At 40.1% G+C, this 16,304-nt stretch overlaps 3 protein-coding genes across 4 annotated transcripts; 2 read left to right on the plus strand and 1 right to left on the minus strand.

The window, feature by feature from the left end:
* Positions 1-62: 62 nt before the first annotated feature.
* LOC103457199 (uncharacterized) lies at positions 63-5,039 on the minus strand. Of its 2 annotated transcripts, none has more exons than XM_008397165.2 (9): positions 4,960-5,039; positions 4,560-4,875; positions 4,213-4,479; positions 4,045-4,131; positions 3,832-3,918; positions 3,714-3,742; positions 3,564-3,620; positions 2,149-2,217; positions 63-149 (listed from the first exon to the last, which is right to left on the minus strand). In XM_008397165.2, the coding sequence occupies exons 1-9, from the start codon at positions 4,990-4,992 to the stop codon at positions 81-83; spliced, it is 1,014 nt and encodes a 337-aa protein (XP_008395387.2). In that variant the 5' UTR covers positions 4,993-5,039; the 3' UTR covers positions 63-80. The 2 variants fall into 2 exon arrangements, with proteins under 2 accessions (XP_008395387.2, XP_008395388.2); XM_008397166.2 differs by lacking the exon at positions 63-149 and adding an exon at positions 1,475-1,928 and having other exon boundaries at positions 4,960-5,034.
* Positions 5,040-6,096: 1,057 nt separating this feature from the next.
* LOC108165743 (cytochrome P450 2K1-like) lies at positions 6,097-10,229 on the plus strand. The gene is made up of 9 exons (XM_017302063.1): positions 6,097-6,409; positions 6,816-6,978; positions 7,061-7,210; positions 7,863-8,023; positions 8,100-8,279; positions 8,559-8,700; positions 8,807-8,991; positions 9,593-9,734; positions 9,810-10,229. The coding sequence occupies exons 1-9, from the start codon at positions 6,209-6,211 to the stop codon at positions 9,995-9,997; spliced, it is 1,512 nt and encodes a 503-aa protein (XP_017157552.1). The 5' UTR covers positions 6,097-6,208; the 3' UTR covers positions 9,998-10,229.
* A 2,039-nt stretch (positions 10,230-12,268) lies between these two features.
* On the plus strand, positions 12,269-15,431 carry LOC103457298 (cytochrome P450 2K1-like). Its single transcript, XM_017302072.1, has 9 exons — positions 12,269-12,556; positions 12,633-12,795; positions 12,873-13,022; positions 13,102-13,262; positions 13,350-13,529; positions 13,657-13,798; positions 13,910-14,094; positions 14,944-15,085; positions 15,165-15,431. The coding sequence occupies exons 1-9, from the start codon at positions 12,350-12,352 to the stop codon at positions 15,350-15,352; spliced, it is 1,518 nt and encodes a 505-aa protein (XP_017157561.1). The 5' UTR covers positions 12,269-12,349; the 3' UTR covers positions 15,353-15,431.
* Positions 15,432-16,304: the final 873 nt, after the last annotated feature.

Raw genomic sequence — 16,304 nt, forward strand, 5'->3', positions numbered from 1 at the left:
TGTTCAGAAAGGTGTATGTAACGTTAAAGTTACTGTCCCTCAATGGAATATACAGTAGTCAGTCCCAGTGGCTGTTTGACTCACGGTTTAGCCAATGTGCTTCCTGGGTAAAAATCCAACGAGACACGAGGCCCAAACCGCACCGTAATCTGTAATAGCGGATTACAGATTAAATCTGACAGTTTCCTCATCAGTTACAGAGAAGTTCATAACTTTCCACAGCTTAAAGAGAAGAATTATTTTCTCCAACTTCATTATCAGGATGAAAATATTTCATTATAAGTCCTCAAGGTGTCAAAGTTTGCTGAAAACACAGATGAATTCAATTCAGATCCATAAACAAGCAGAAAAAGTGAGAGCATGTCGTCTGTGACTGGAAATGTGTGTAAAAAAAAAATCACATTTGTGGTTTTTCCCTTGATTCTTTAAAAACTTTAAAATACTCAAGAAAAAACAAAAACTAAATCACTTTGATCAGACCTAAAGTGCTCTCAGATGTCATATTTGGTTAATCTAATTATCTGCTTAGAAATCAATAATTTGATTAATATTCAGCTGTTTTCAGGAAATGTTGAAATTTTTTTAAGCAGTATATTCAGATTTTGTTAATTTCTGCCCTTAGATCTGTTAGTCAGTGTTATAATGCATTGTGAACAATACTTTCATCAGTAACAACTGATAAAAACCCAAACTAAGAAAGCAGGTAAACCAGAAGCAGTCACTATTACCTGGATACATATTTATTCTGTTATTGGATCAATAAACGAAGAAGTTCTGGAAAAGCATGAGAACAGAGAAGCTCAACTTCCTGTTTCTTTCTATTTAAAGATGATCTGTTGAAGAGTTTATTCTATTTTTGAAAGTTGTGAGAAATGAAGCCTGCTGATCTTTAGGCTGCCAGGAAATGACCCAGGAACATTTCTAATAATAGAAACACAAAGTTTTATATTTTATATTAAATACCTGTTTTTCATGTAATTCTCATACTTTTTGTTTCAATAAAGTCTAAGAAACATAATTAATTTGTTGTGTTTTTTTCCCCTCTTGTTCCTGAGTTTGATTTTTTTCAGTACCTCTCATCACCACTAGATGTCCTCGTCCTTTCAGGACCAGCTACTATTAGTTTAAACATTCAGTTTTTAGTTACTGGAAGAAAATTTATTTGGTAATTAAGTGAATTTCGTTGCCAGAGACCCAGAAAACTGAAGTCCTTGGAAGCCATATTGGTTAATTCCGTTATTTATCTTTTTTAGTGACTTATTGACTCGTTATTTAAAGTTTCACACTGGAACACATTGTTGCTTCTCCTTCAATATCTACAGAGCTCTTAACTGTGGGAAAGAGCACACAACTCCAGATTGCGCATACACCCAGTTTACATAGAAACAAAATGCAGCTGTGAGTTTTTCAGGCAACATTCAAGTAAGAAATTATATTTTGTAAAGATGACCTGGGATTGTATTAACTAAAGAGAAATCATTTGTTTTCATGCAGTAATGTGGATCAGAAGCCGTTTGAAGGATGGATGGAGTAAAGAGGTTCTTTAGTGTTTTTTCTGTGCAATATCAGTATTTAAACACTTTTACTGTCAAGAATGCAACACGGAAATTCCCGTGTAAACTATTTTATTCCACAGTTAAATGCAACAAACATCAGCGATGAAACAAACATTTTATTTATCAAATCCAGTGATAAATAAAAGAAATACAAGATTTCATTCATGAAACTACGCAACTGAAATAAATCACACCAGCATCCAGTTAATATCTTAACAACAGTTTAACTTTGTGATAAATAAGGTTTGGTTTTCAGAAGCAAAGTGTTTAGTTTCTTGCTCATGTGATTTTCTGACGGTTTGCGTTGAGGCTGTCAGGAGAATCGACCTTCACGGAGCTGTAGGTCACCGAGTCGCCTGGCTTCTCATCGTCCTTAACGAGAGCACAGATTCAATCTGATCTCATCAATGTGTCACTGTGAGCCTGACATTTCAAAATGTTCTAACATCACGCAGGAAAGTGAGTAACAGCAGCCGCCTTCATATCTACTGGACATGAAGCAAGACATCCGATTCACAGACGTTCAGGCCAGCAGCAGTTCTGCTTTTTCAGATCCTAATTTCATCATAGAGCTCAACAGAAGGAAACTTACCCAAGTTTTACTTTTTGCATTTTCTGTGTGGCAAATGGTGGCGTAGGGCACTTCATCTTCAGGGTCAACCTAAACAAAAAGAAAACTTTTACTAACTGACACAGATTCACAAGACAACAGACACGACCCGGAGATTTCCTTTCAGTCGGCTGAAGGTCACTGAGTGCAGGACGCATCCATGTTCTAATGCATTCAGAAGAATTTAACAAACAATTTATACATATTATCCTCCTGCAGAGGCGACTAATCACGTGTGAATAAAATTCATGCAAAAATTCTTCAGTCTGAATAAAACAGAAACACTTTCTACACTTCTCTTCATTCTCCTTTCTGCTCTGTGTCACAAAGTCAAAGTCTTAAAATGTGTTTAGTTGATTAAGAAAATGAATAAAGGACATTATATGGTACATTATAAAGTAATGCCAACATTTTTCTGAAAGCAAATTCTCACAGTTTGCTGTGAGGCTATCAAGAAAAACCAAAGCTCAGTTTGTGGTTTCAAAACTCTCAAAAATATTCTATCATAGTTTTTTTTTTATTTAATGTTACTTCAAAGAGATGCTAGAAAAACGTTCAGAGTGACCTCAGTGCCCTGAAGGTAGTTCCTCCTCCCCCACCTGTTGCTACATTCTGCTGGTGTGTCACCTTTTTCCGCTATTACAGAAACAGAAATATTTCTGTTTGGAAATCATTCTGGTTGTGAAAAACAAAAAACAAAACAAGTTCTGGTGTGGAAACCAAAGGAACATCATGTTTCAGCCTTAATGAAGCAACAATGTTTTAGAAATGTAACTGTGATCATCAATATGCAATATCATTTTCAGCATAGGGCTGCACAGTGGCGCAGTTGGCAGAGTTGTTGCCTTGCAGCAAGAAGGTTCTGGGTTCGATTCCCGATCTTTCTGCATGGAGTCTCCATGTTCTCCCTGTGCATGGTGGGTTTTCTCYRGGTACTCCAGTTTCCTCCCACAGTCCAAAAACATGACTGTCAGGTTAATTGGCCTCTCCAAATTGCCCCTAGGTGTGAGTGTGTGTATGGTTGTGTGTCTCTGTGTTGCCCTGCGACAGACTGGTGACCTGTCCAGGGTGACCCTGCCTCTCGCCTGGAACGTTAGCTGGAGAGGAACCAGCACCTCCTGACCCCACTGAGGGACAAGGGTGTAAGAAAATGGATGGATGGATGGATTTTCAGCATAATTCCTAAAGCGACACTTTAGTTTGAAAACAAACAGGATTTAACCTTTCAGTCCTGTTGATATTGGATGAGTTTGCAGGTTTGGTTGTGAACAGAAGAGACACTACGGTGGCCAAATATGGCCAAAAACCTTTAGGTCACTGCTGCAGTAACCAGTTTGTGTAAGACTGACTGGTGATCCCCACCAGTGGGCTGCTGAGTTCAGGGGAAACATTCTCACCGTGTCTGGACCGCTTCCAGGATTAGACAGAACCGCAGCAGAGTTCAGGCTCTGCTCCTGGCAAAGTGCAAAGAAAAGGAAGTTTAAATCTCCACACAACGAACAATGTGACCTGTGCAGCAAAATTCAAAATGAAATGAACAAACTCACCACATCCTGAAGAATTAATGATCTTTCCTCTAAAAAATGGATCAAAATTACATTTTAGTTCCAACAAACAACTTTCTGGGAACGATTCATTTCTTCTAAAGCCAAAGTTTTCTCTCACCTTCCCTTCGTTTGCACAGAGTGATCACCAGAATAGTTATTATTAATGCTACTGAACCAACAGACACGACAATGTATAACCACAAATCTGCAAACGAAAGAAAGAGAATAAAAGTACAACGTAAACATGCAATCATGTTTTTTTACTCATGCATTTAATCAGAAACAGAAAAACATTTTCAGGATAAAGTGAAATATAACAGAGATGCGTTACTCAATGGGGTCGTTGAAGTGTTTTTGAATGCAGGCTCTGTTTCGTTAGCTTCGCTTCTTTCTGCATTTGTTATGCTGACATCACTGCCTGTTAAAATTAAATGTGTTATTATTGTTTGCTATATTCATGTGCATTTCCTCTGACTTGTCGCAGCTCTCTGTAACTCACCGGCAGACTGAGGGCTGAGGGGAAACAGCTGGTCTCTTTCTGTGGAATCATCCTTCACTTTGCAGGAAAACATCTCTCGATATTCCGGTTTGTTCTTGAGGAAACTTTCAGGAATAACCGCAGTAATTGAACATCTGGACGTCTTCATGATCATGGTGTCCTCCACAGCTTTCCCCTCATACATCCACTCCACCGTGTGTTTGCACATTTCATTTGTTGCGACGAAGCAGGAAAACTTCACCTGATCGCCGTCTTCCTTCTCCGTCACTGGTGAACATAGCGAATGATTGTTACATTAATTCCTGAGGTTTAAATGTTAAAATGATTAGATAGTTTAAACAACTTGCTTGTTATGAGAAACAGATGAGCATGAGCGTCATCATTATGATTGATATGTGAAGTTCTGCAGGTGTAGAAACCAACATCCTCATGTGAGACGTTCTTTATGACCAGAGAGCAATCAGCCGCCACCTCCAACCTTTCCATTTTTTCAGAAACCTGTCTGTCTGTAGAGACTGTAACTGATGAATCTGGTGAATTACTGAAGAGCCAGTTAGTTTTTTCACATCTATCCAGTTCATCTCTCATGTTATCACAAGGCAGAGTGACATCATCTCCATCTCGGACAACATATCTGGGTGAAAACTTTCCTGTGATTTCTGTTGAAAAGAAAAAAAATGCTCAAATCCTAACTAGAAATAACAAAACTTGTGTGTATTCTTGAAAATTTCTCGTTTTCTTAMCTGTAAGCTGCAGAACCAGAACCAGAATTACAAACATTTTAATCCACTCAGGTTCACTGTGTCTCAGTTACTTCTTCTATCATCTACGTCTTTGAACTCGGGGTTTCTGAGCCCATTTCCTGTGACTTACAACACCTAGTTTCCTCAAACATACTTCGTTTTGTACATTGCAAAACTTATGTAGGTGGAGCTCATCATTTTTTCAGGTTAAAATCTTAAGAGTCAGAGGATTGCTGAAGAAAAATAAGTTGTGGTAACAGTGAATCTGAAAAGTTCATATTAGTTCAGTTAAGACGTATAACAGCAGGTTGTAGAGCAACATGCTGCTCAGACGTTGGACTATGATGAGAAACAAGGTGTGGTGCAGAAAACCATGAAGAAGAAGAACATCATGACCCTCTGATGAATCTTTAGATGACACTGTGTTTCCAGAACCAACACTTCCAGTCACAAACTCGTTCTGTTCACAGCATGACGTTTATTAAAACATGAATGTAAATGGATAAATTAGTTGAAATGTATGAAATGATTCATGTAAGTCTTGTCTATTTAACACATGCCTGGATCAGTGAATATTTAACTTTTCCTTGCTTATCTTCAGGTCACAGATTGAGTCCCTTTGTTTGAATATGCTGTAAAACTGGTGAGCAACGTCTGCAGCAGCTGCTGCATGGTTGGGATATCCAGACGCTCCAGCTGGAAATGAAGAGAAAATGCAGCTTTCTCACACAGTTCTGCTTTTTAAAGTCTGTGAATTATGATATTTCTGTTCCCACAGTATGAGACTGCAACAAAACTCTGCCCACTTTAATCATCTAAGGTCAATTCTCAGGAAACATGCTGTTATTATTTAGAATAAAACAGTATAAACTATTCATGTTAATCACTGCAGTTTCAGTCACATCAGTGGATGATTTGAAAAAAGGATTTTTTAAACAAAGTTAGTAGCATGATTTGTTTTAACTATAATTCTGCATTGAAGATGCAAAATGACCATTTACGAAAATGGTCATTTTCGTAAATGGCTGCATGAACCAGCAGGTCTGCAGCTGGTTCATGCAGACTATAAAATCAGGACTCAACTTTGACACAGATCAAAGTGTCAGCTGTTAAAGAAATCATTAACTATCTGCATTGTGTGAACTTCTCCTCCATCTGTCCAGCCAAACTAATCCGATTCTCAGTTGTTTTCCGTTCCAGCTCTCACTCCGACTGCCAGAAGCTGATCTGGAGCTCTGGACCTGTTCAGAGTCATGGGGGTTTTAGATGTTTTCCTCCAGCTCTCCTCCACCTCTTGGTTGGTGACTCTGGCTCTCCTGCTGCTGGTCTATTTCATTTCCTCCAGCTTTAGTTCTGGAAAACCTGGGAAGGAGCCGCCGGGACCGAGACCACTTCCTCTGATTGGAAACCTTCTGCAGATTGACCTGAGCAGACCGTACCACACGTTCCAGGAGGTAAGCAGGTCAATACCGGCTCATTTCATGCCAGTTCAATTAATCCTGCTTATGTAACGGACTGAAGCTTGATGGAGTCATGAAAATCCTAAAGATTTACAGCCAAAACAAGTGAAAGTTTTATTGTTAAAACCTTCACTAAAGCATCACTTGGTATGTTTAGGGTTGTTAGTGATGGATTTAATGCTTTAGCCTCATTAGCTGGGAAAAGCTTTGTGCTCAATACGTATATTCTTTACCATCTTCTGATCAAACTTATTGGTTTTGGTTGTTACTATTTTTAGCTTAATTGTGGATCAAATATCTTGAAGATGTTTCCTATCTTCTGCAGACGAGGCTCCAATGTGACCTTGAACTAAACTTCCCATTTGTCACACAAACTTGATCAGTTTCTTYCTGTGTTCAGTTTTCTAAGAAGTATGGRTCAGTCTTCACTGTGCATCTTGGGCCCCAAAAAGTGGTGGTTCTGACCGGATACCAGACGGTGAAGGAGGCTCTGGTTCAGCACGACGAGGAGTTTGGAGAGCGGGATTCATTTCAGATTTTACATGACTTCAACAAAGGGCATGGTGAGGAGAGGAAGCCTTTAGTGATCTGTGCTTACATCTGTCTAAATCATCTGTCTAAATCCTACACCTGATTTTATTTTAGGGGTTTTGTGGTCGAACGGTGACTCTTGGAGAGAAATGCGACGCTTTGCTTTGACAAACCTCAGAGACTTTGGGATGGGCAAGAAGGCGTGTGAAGACAAAATCATTGAGGAGTGTCAGCATCTCATTGAGGTTTTTAAGAATTTCAAAGGTAAATTTAATCATTTTTATAAAACAATTCAGTGCAGTCTCATGAAAAACAGTAGAAATAATTCCTTTCAGATTAATATTGTCATAAAGTTGCAAAGACCTGCATGTCCTGCATATATACATTTTTAAAAAGTTGTGACTTCTGATGCGTATTGTTCTGTTTTCAAGTTTCACCTATGATGAGAAAAACAGTGATCTGTTCTGCCTCATCACAACCTGTGCAACATTAAAATACTTTTAGTCCCTTGTAGGCTAAACAAACCACCATCTCACCCCAGAGCAGTGGAGAAATTAACTACTGATGCTGCAGCTGGAGGAAAACTTTGTTTCTTACAAAACCTTTCAGGAAAATAAAGAAAAGTCTGAGTTTAAAATGTGAAGTCACGCTGTCTGGTTGAAGTCAGTAAATCTTCTTGGTTCGTTTTACTCAATATTTACCAAAAGAACCACAGAGAGATGAAGGATGGATAACCTTTTAAAAACCAGCCTTTTGTTCTACGCTTGGCTTCGTTCAGAAGATCTGGACCTTCAACTATTGAGGAACGATTCATTCATGATGAGATGAAACATTTAAGTGTARCAAAACAGCAAAAACAGMAAAAAYGTTTTTTTTTCTGCCGCTATAACCTCCAATTATTTCTACTTTCCCTCAGGAAAACCTTTTGACACAATGCAAYCAACTAACTACGCCGTCTCCAACATCATCTGCTCCATGGTTTACGGCAGCAGATTCGAATACAGTGACCCAGAGTTCACATCGATGGTGGATCGAACCAACAGGAACGTCCTGCTCACCAGTTCTCTGTCCATTCAGGTGTTTAATGCAAAGACAGCAACATGCTGCAGGGTGGAGAAATCATTAACTTATATGAGAACTTCTTCTTTGAAAGCTGTACAACATGTTCCCACGACTCTTTAAATGGGTCACAAGGAGGAAGGAGTTCATAGAAACGGCTGCAGCCAATCAGAAACAGAACTTCGCCCTCTTCAGGCGGCTAAAGGAGACGCTGAACCCGGACATGTGCAGAGGCTTCGTGGACGCCTTTCTGGTTCGCAAGCAGAACCTGGAGGTTTGCTCTTTCAGATGAAATTATGTTAGAGTTCATCAGCTCTGACTGAATCTGCTTTGCCTGCACATTACAGTTTATYGTTAYTGTTATTGATGAGATCRACACATWTTTTTCCAACGTCCAAAATGCAAAAAAGCCAAATTCCAAACAAAATACRTACTCTGTTTTATATTTTATCTTCTATGYCTGGTTTTTTAAAGCATTTTTTTTATTTCACCTGTGACAGTTAAAGCTGCATGACAGGAATGTGCAGAATCATAATTGTTTGATCATTTGCAGGCATCTGGTAATAAAAACAGCCACTTCCACAATGAGAACCTGTTAATGACGGTCACAAACTTATTCAACGCCGGGACTGAAACAACATCCACCACTCTGAGATGGGGGCTTCTCCTCATGGCCAAATATCCAAAGATACAAGGTAAAAACTTTACCCCCATCACAAGAACAAGTYGTTTTAACAAAAGTTTATACTGAAACACCGATGCTGCAGTGAAGAAGTTATCTTGATGCTTCCCGTCTCCCAGACCGGGTCCAGGAGGAGGTGAGGAGGGTGATAGGAGATCGGCAGGTTCAGGTTTCAGACAGGAAGAGTCTGCCGTTCACCGACGCCGTGATCCACGAGACACAAAGACTGGGCAACATCGTTCCCACCTCGCTGCCTCACAGAACCACCAGAGACATCACGTTCCACGGTTACTTTATCAAGAAGGTCAGGCTGGAAAAAAATGAATCTGAATTTAGATCAAACCAGAAAAAGCTCATATGATGTCACWTTGTACAGTAATTCTGCAGTGAGGTCTCAAATTAGATGGTTTAACAGGTCWAAGAAMAGAAGACATTTTTGGTGTGTTGGAGAAGTTATTGGTCTAAAATGTTCAGGATTGTAGCTSCAGAGGATCAGACCAGCTGCTGCTGCTCTAYRGTCTGTGTGAAATCCTGCAGAGAGCAGTTTGAGATCCGGTTTATTTCAGGGAAGATGATTTGCAAACAGGGATTTGGTGCTGAAGCTGGACAGCCAGAGGACYGAGGCCCTCTGGTGGATAAAAAGAGGAATGCACAGAAAACAACATTTGAAAATGTACCTTTGGGAGTGATTATGTCTGTTTTCTCTGTACATGCCTCGCTAATTTTGATTAAATCAAAAATATTTTGYTTCAGCAACATTTCCTCTGTSAGTTATGGATTCAAGAACCTGGAATTAGTTTGTACTATTTCCAAAAGACTGGATTGTCTGACTGAGAAGTGTAAAGCAGTTTGTCACTCTTWGCAGGTAAAAYGTCTGCTCTGTTTCCGTATTGTGTCTGCTGCAGGGAACCACAGTCTATCCTGTCCTGGCTTCCGTCCTGCATGATCCCAGTGAGTGGGAGAAACCCCACAGCTTTCATCCTGCTCACTTTCTGGACAAAGATGGCAAATTTGTAAAGCGTGACGCCTTCCTGCCRTTTTCTGCCGGTATGTGTYGGTTCAGGAATCTCTCTGCTTTTCGACAGGAAGCATCTTACGTTTTCCTCTTAAACTCTCCTTCAGGTCGCAGGATCTGCCTCGGAGAGAGTTTAGCCAGGATGGAGCTGTTCATCTTCTTCACCACCCTGCTGCAGCACTTCCGCTTCACTCCGGCACCGGGAGTCAGAGAAGACGACCTGGACCTGACGCCACGCGGAGGCATCACTCTCAGCCCTGTGCCTCATCAACTGTGTGCCGTTTCTCAGATGTGAAGAAGAATCAACTGTTCATGCAAAGCCTTATTTTATGAACCTTTATGTCTAGAGAACAATCTCAAAAACTATATTTGTGAAACAGACACTGTTCATGCTTATTAATCAATGAATAAAAATCACGCAATGAGTCTAAATAAGTCATAAAAAAGGATTTAATGTTCCATGACATGTGGCTAAGCTAAGCTTATTCCAGAATGTGATAAACCAGCAAAATGATTAGAATTACAAAGAAGAAACAAAATTTGATTTTTTTTTTTTAACAAATAAAAATTCGTAAAGTGAGTTAATATGTTGCAGAAGCAACTTTTGCTTCAACTGGAGCTGCAAGTCTGACAGGGAAAGTTTTGATTTGCACATTTGGGAGGAAACATCAGAAGGCTTCATGTTCTGGTATAAAACCTAAATCAGATGTAATCACTAACTAGATGACCTCTGAAGGGAATTTCATCAAATTTGATTAAAAGAAGCTGAATACAAATGTACGTCACACTATGTATTTCTTTTATTTTAATTTTCCCCTTCATAATTGTGCTCAACCTTATATTTGTCAATCACATAAAATCCCAATAACATACAATATTCTTACATGTTACCTTATTATTTATCTTATCTAGATAAAGGTTGACTTGCATATTTTCTAGAGTAATTAATTTAAACCTGTTGAGGACAAAACAATACAAGAGGTGCAGGATGTTTATTCCTAACCATAAAGTACTTATGTTGTCTACAAAAAGCAATAAAATGATCAACTCAACTCACCTCTGTCCTTAACTTTATCCTAAATACCTTTGTCCCACTGCTGATTGCATGTGTCATAATCTACAGGAACACAATCCTTTTTATTTCTTGGAAAGTCGATTACAAACAACAACGACTTTCACAATTTGATTGTTGCAACGGGACACAGAACTGTCCGATCCCTTGATGCAGGCAATCAACCAAGAAATAAAGGGAATATTTAAAGATCATCTTTGTCATGTGGACCAACTGGACCCATTTACTTAGGAAGACCCTTTACCAAATTCAAACAGAAAATGTGACAAAACATACGCTTTTGGGAGTAAATGTCTTCAAACCCAAGACGTCTGAGAGAAGGAGGAAGCGTAATGCTACAGCAGTGTTTCTCCACCCTGGTCCTCAGGCCCCCCTGTCCTCCATGTTTTAGGTGTTTCCCTTCTGCCACACCTGAATTGTATCTCTGGGTGATTAACAGGCGTCTGCAGGACTTGATGGTCATGCAATCATTTGAATCAGCTGTTCTGGAAAAGAGGCACATCTAAAACATGCAGAGCAGGGGGAAGTGAGGACCAGGATGGAGAAACACTGACCTACTTCCTGTTTATCACAATCCTGTGTGATGTCAACATCTGACGAAATTATGCTTTGTGTACCCTAACTGATGAAGGATCTTTAACATTATTAATGACCCTTCAAAATTCAGATCAGCTGATAATTAACTCGGGCTGCACAGTGGCGCAGTTGGTAGAGCTGTTGCCTTGCAGCAAGAAGGTTCTGGGTTCGATTCTCGGCCCCGGTCTTTCTGCATAGAGTTTGCATGTTCTCCCTGTGCATACGTGGGTTTTCTCTGGGTACTCCGGTTTCCTCCCACAGTCCAAAAACATGACTGTCAGGTTAACTGGTCTCTCCAAATTGTCCCTAGGTGTGAGTGTGTGTGTGCATGGTTGTTTGTCCTGTGAGTCTCTGTGTTGCCCTGCGACAGACTGGCGACCTGTCCAGGGTGACCCCACCTCTCGCCCGAAACGTTAGCTGGAGAGGAACCAGCAACCCTCCCGAGCCCACTAAGGGACAAGGGTGCAAGAAAATGGCTGGATGGATGGATCATAATTAACTCCTACCAGTAGCAAGAAAGGGCCAAACTAAAGGGCAGGACCGGAGCACTGGTCATGGAGCAGGCCTGGACAAACCCTGATCTAGCAGACCAGATCCCAGGTTCAGACTGCAAAAGATGCTGCAGGTACCATCCAGCACAATCTCACAGTACTAGGAGGAAAGGAATACATGGAACGCCTTTACCAGGTGGCTGTGGGACTTCCTGTTACAAACAAACAAAATGGACAACCAACCAGACACTGTGGTCACTGACAAGCAGCAGAAGACAGTGATTGTGACTGAGGAGGCTGTGGAAGATGATGGAAACATCAGAAAGAGAGAGACTTGATCCTGCACGTAGACGGTACCACAGACTGAAGTCCTGTTTGTTTATGAGTGTTACGCAAACCTTGTTCTGTTATAAAACTGCTCTGCTGACTCATTTCAACACAGCAGTTTGCTCTCTTTAGTGAAAGCAGTTCAGCTTGTTCAACCCTCAACACAGTTTGCTTTAGCATCATGGGAATGTTGGATATTTTGCTCCAGGACTCCATTTCTCTCTCTCTGTTTCTGGGTCTTGTAGTTCTTCTGCTGGTTTATTTCACTGCTTCATCAATATTCAGCTCCCAATGGCACAAGAACGAGCCACCAGGACCCAAACCGCTTCCCTTCCTTGGGAATATGCTGCAGATTGACTTGAAGAAACCCTACAAAACATTCATGGAGGTGAGACTCTTGCAGTTATTTTTTAAACTACACTTTTCTTTTTTTAAACAAATGCTTTTTTTTTTCATTTTACAAGTTCTACAAGAAATATGGGCCAGTTTTCACTGTTCATCTGGGGCCTAAAAAAGTGGTGGTCCTGGCAGGATACAGGACGGTGAAGGAGGCGCTGGTTAACCACGACGACGTGTTTGGAGACAGAGATCAAATGCTGATTTTTCAGGAACTCAGTCAAGGACACGGTAATGACAGAAATGAGTAGGTTTTTAATACTCAGCACCTTTTTTCAGTTAATTAATAATCATATTCTTTGCCTAAGGCGTAGTCTGGAACAATGGAGATCCGTGGAAAGAAATGCGGCGCTTCTCTTTGACCAACCTACGAGACTTTGGGATGGGGAAGAAGGCCTGCGAGGATAAAATCATTGAAGAATCTCAACACCTCACTGAAGTGTTTAAAAGACAAAAAGGTAAAAAAAAAAAATCTCATTAATGACGTCAGGAGATGATGCATCAAAATATCTTCTAATTTCTTTCCCTGGATTCCAGGAAAGGCTTTTGATACAACCCAGTCCATCTGCTACGCCGTCTCTAACATCATCTGCTCCATGGTTTATGGCAGCAGATTTGAATATGATGATCCAGAGTTTACATCTATGGTGAACAGAATAACTAAAGGTGCAATCCTTTTCGGCTCTCCCTCAATTCAAGTAAGTTTTAACTTCAATATTTTAAACCAGTTTAACTCTGTAGAATATTTATTTGTTCTTAAGAAAACATTCTTCTCCATATCACAGGCCTACAATCTCTTCCCAACACTTTTCAAAAGGATTGCCAACAGAAAGATCATTTGGGAGATGAATACTGCCAATAAGAAACAAAACTCTGTCCTGTTCAGCCAGTTGAAAGAAACCCTCAACCCACAGATGTGCAGAGGATTAGTGGACGCCTTTCTGGTTCAGAAGCAGAAACTGGAGGTTAATAGATGGAGAAATTATCTGTAGTTAGGAAATTGTTTAAAGAATATGAAAAATATACCAACATTAACTTTGGCTCATCATTTCTAGTCATGCGATATTTGTTTGGGCATGTGTTTGTGCACAGGAAGCTGGAGTTATCAACAGTCAGTTCCATGATGACAACCTTTCCGCAACCGTCTTAAACCTGTTTGCTGCTGGTACTGAGACCACCTCCACTACGCTCAGGTGGAGTCTCCTGTTCATGGCCAAGTTCCCTCAGATACAAGGTAAAGGTCTCCACTCTCCACACGAACAAGCTGCTTCAACAGCAGATCACCACTGGAACCACACTGGGATTTCCTCTGAATGTAACCATTTGYTCTGTTTTCTCTCTCAAGACAAAGTTCAGGAGGAGCTGAGACGAGTCATAGGAGACCGTCAGGTTCAGGTGGCAGACAGGAAAAACCTTCCTTACACTGACGCCGTCATCCATGAAACCCAGAGGATGGCAAACATCACTCCAACGACACTTCCACACAAAACCACTCGGGACGTCACATTCCAGGGTCATTTTATCAAGAAGGTAGGACTGGGTGAAATACGTCCCTTCAGCTGGTCAGTTACTGCTTTCTGCTTTCAAACCCAAGAACGTTACCAGCTATTAAGCAACATAATTTATTTTGTGGAGCCATTTCACTGCTGTTGGTTGTGTATGTAATAATGACAGAGGAAGACTCTTAAAATGTTAGCCTGCAAGGTTTACACTCTATGCAGTCCTTTACAGTAGGGTTGTAGTGATACAATAATCTCACGATACGATACACGATATTCTGCTCACAATACGATATATATTGCAATATTCAGAAAAAGATACAACTCAATACACTTTTGCGATTTTCTGAAAGATTTTAGAGGGACAGAGTGATTTTCGTGACATTTTGTGACTGTTACAGACTTGGATTGAATTAATTTAACTGAAAACTGATTAAAAGCACCAACTACACAATACCTGGCTCTGGTTGGACACAGACTTAAAGTCGACAGCTGGACAAAATGAATCAAAGAAGTGATGAGAAAACATGTTTCTTTTAATTGAAACAGTACAAACTGTAGCTTACATGCATTTGTAAAGTAAATAAAGTGCACCAAGTACCTGCTCTGCATAGTTTGATACCTTTTTAACACTTAACATCTGAAGGAATCACTCTAAGCCTGATGACTGTATCACTCTCACGGCGAAGCAAGCAGTGAGTGAACAAGGTGACAGTTGGACGTTACGATACTTGCGGATGAATATCGATTTTTTTCTAGGAAAGAAAATATCGATGTATATCGCAAAATCTATATTATTACACAACCCTACTTTACAGTATAAATACTGTCCTAGTTAGTAATGTTTATTTCACCCTGTAATCTGCTGTGATTTCTCCAGGGAACCACAGTTTATCCTCTACTGATGTCTGTCCTCTGTGATGAGAGCGAATGGGAAAAACCTCACTCCTTTTACCCTCCACACTTCCTGGACAAAGAAGGAAAGTTTGTCAAGCGAGATGCCTTCATCCCATTTTCTGCAGGTTTGTAGGTTTATTAAAGCCTGTTCAGATTAAATATATTGATAAAATAACATACTAATATTATATTTGTCCCTCTCAGGTCGCAGGATTTGTCTTGGAGAGAGTCTGGCCAGGATGGAGCTCTTTATTTTCTTCTCCACCCTCCTGCAGCACTTCCGTTTCTGTCCTCCACCCGGAGTGTCAGAGGATGATTTGGACCTGACGCCGCAGACGGGCCTCACGCTCTCACCTTTACCTCATGAACTCTGTGCTGCTTCCCGCATGTGACCAAAATAAACATGTTCAATGTGTGGAGGCTGTCATACAAAGAAACTACATGAAATAAACATTTTATTTCTATGTGTAATGCTGGTGCTGGTCTTGGTATTTTCAAAACTGCCAATGGGAAATTTCAACACAACAAACCCTCTGATTCACAGCCGAAGTGAGAAAACGTCCACTTCCAGTGGATGACAATGACTTGTTGATGTCAGATAGAAAGAAAATAGTAGCACTTGATCAAACCAAAATATGCAGAATACTATGCACCATGAAACTGAGGCTACAATTCACACAAACATTGCCTGGTCTGGTGAGTTTTGATATTCAGACGGTTGCATCAGAGTGGATTCACACTGAGGCTCCATGGGGTCCAAACTGAGTCTGAATGTGATTCTGTCAAACAGTTTCTCAGGATCTCGGTGTGTAACTGCAAGGTCAGTGCTGGAACCTGGGATGGACACACCAACACAGAAACACACTCACACACACACATCAAGTGTTTTACCTATTCCTCACAAACAAAGCTTAAAAAGTGTTGCTAGTAAATGTTTCATGCCAAATGTTGGCACAATGTGTTACCTATCTAAGGTCAGAATATAACTTTGATTCTGTTTAATAAGTTAACCCTCCTGCTATGTTGTGGGTCAAACAGCAGGTCAATTTGACCCAGAACAGTATGTGTGTCTCAAGCTAAATTATAAAGATAACCTAATGAAAAAAAATTAAAAATGTTAAGTATAGTTTTTTTGAGTGTCTAGGTTTTGTTCAGTGGGCATAAAAAATGTGAATGCCATTTTTTTTGTCGCCATTGATCCTTTATTTGTAAGAAATAAAAAAAACATCATTGCACAAATATTGATTGAGATGGTTAGTATTAGAGTTAATATACAAAAATGTTTTGGAGGAATTTTTTGATTTCTGACGCTATTGCATGATAAAACACTCCCCGGGTCAAATT

This window comes from Poecilia reticulata, linkage group LG21 (assembly GCF_000633615.1).
Source record: "Poecilia reticulata strain Guanapo linkage group LG21, Guppy_female_1.0+MT, whole genome shotgun sequence".
Classification (NCBI taxonomy): Eukaryota; Metazoa; Chordata; class Actinopteri; order Cyprinodontiformes; family Poeciliidae; genus Poecilia; species Poecilia reticulata.

Coding starts and splice junctions, on each gene's coding strand:
- LOC103457298 (XM_017302072.1), top strand. CDS start 12,350: ATGGGAATGTTGGATATTTTGCTCCAGGACTCCATTTCTCTCTCTCTG. Junction 13,023..13,101: donor AGTGTTTAAAAGACAAAAAG/GTAAAAAAAAAA, acceptor CCTGGATTCCAG/GAAAGGCTTTTGATACAACC. Junction 15,086..15,164: donor CTTCATCCCATTTTCTGCAG/GTTTGTAGGTTT, acceptor TGTCCCTCTCAG/GTCGCAGGATTTGTCTTGGA.
- LOC103457199 (XM_008397166.2), bottom strand. CDS start 4,992: ATGTTTGTAATTCTGGTTCTGGTTCTGCAGCTT. Junction 4,132..4,212: donor CCTCAGCCCTCAGTCTGCCG/GTGAGTTACAGA, acceptor TAATTTTAACAG/GCAGTGATGTCAGCATAACA. Junction 2,218..3,563: donor CTGGAAGCGGTCCAGACACG/GTGAGAATGTTT, acceptor CTTTTTGTTTAG/GTTGACCCTGAAGATGAAGT.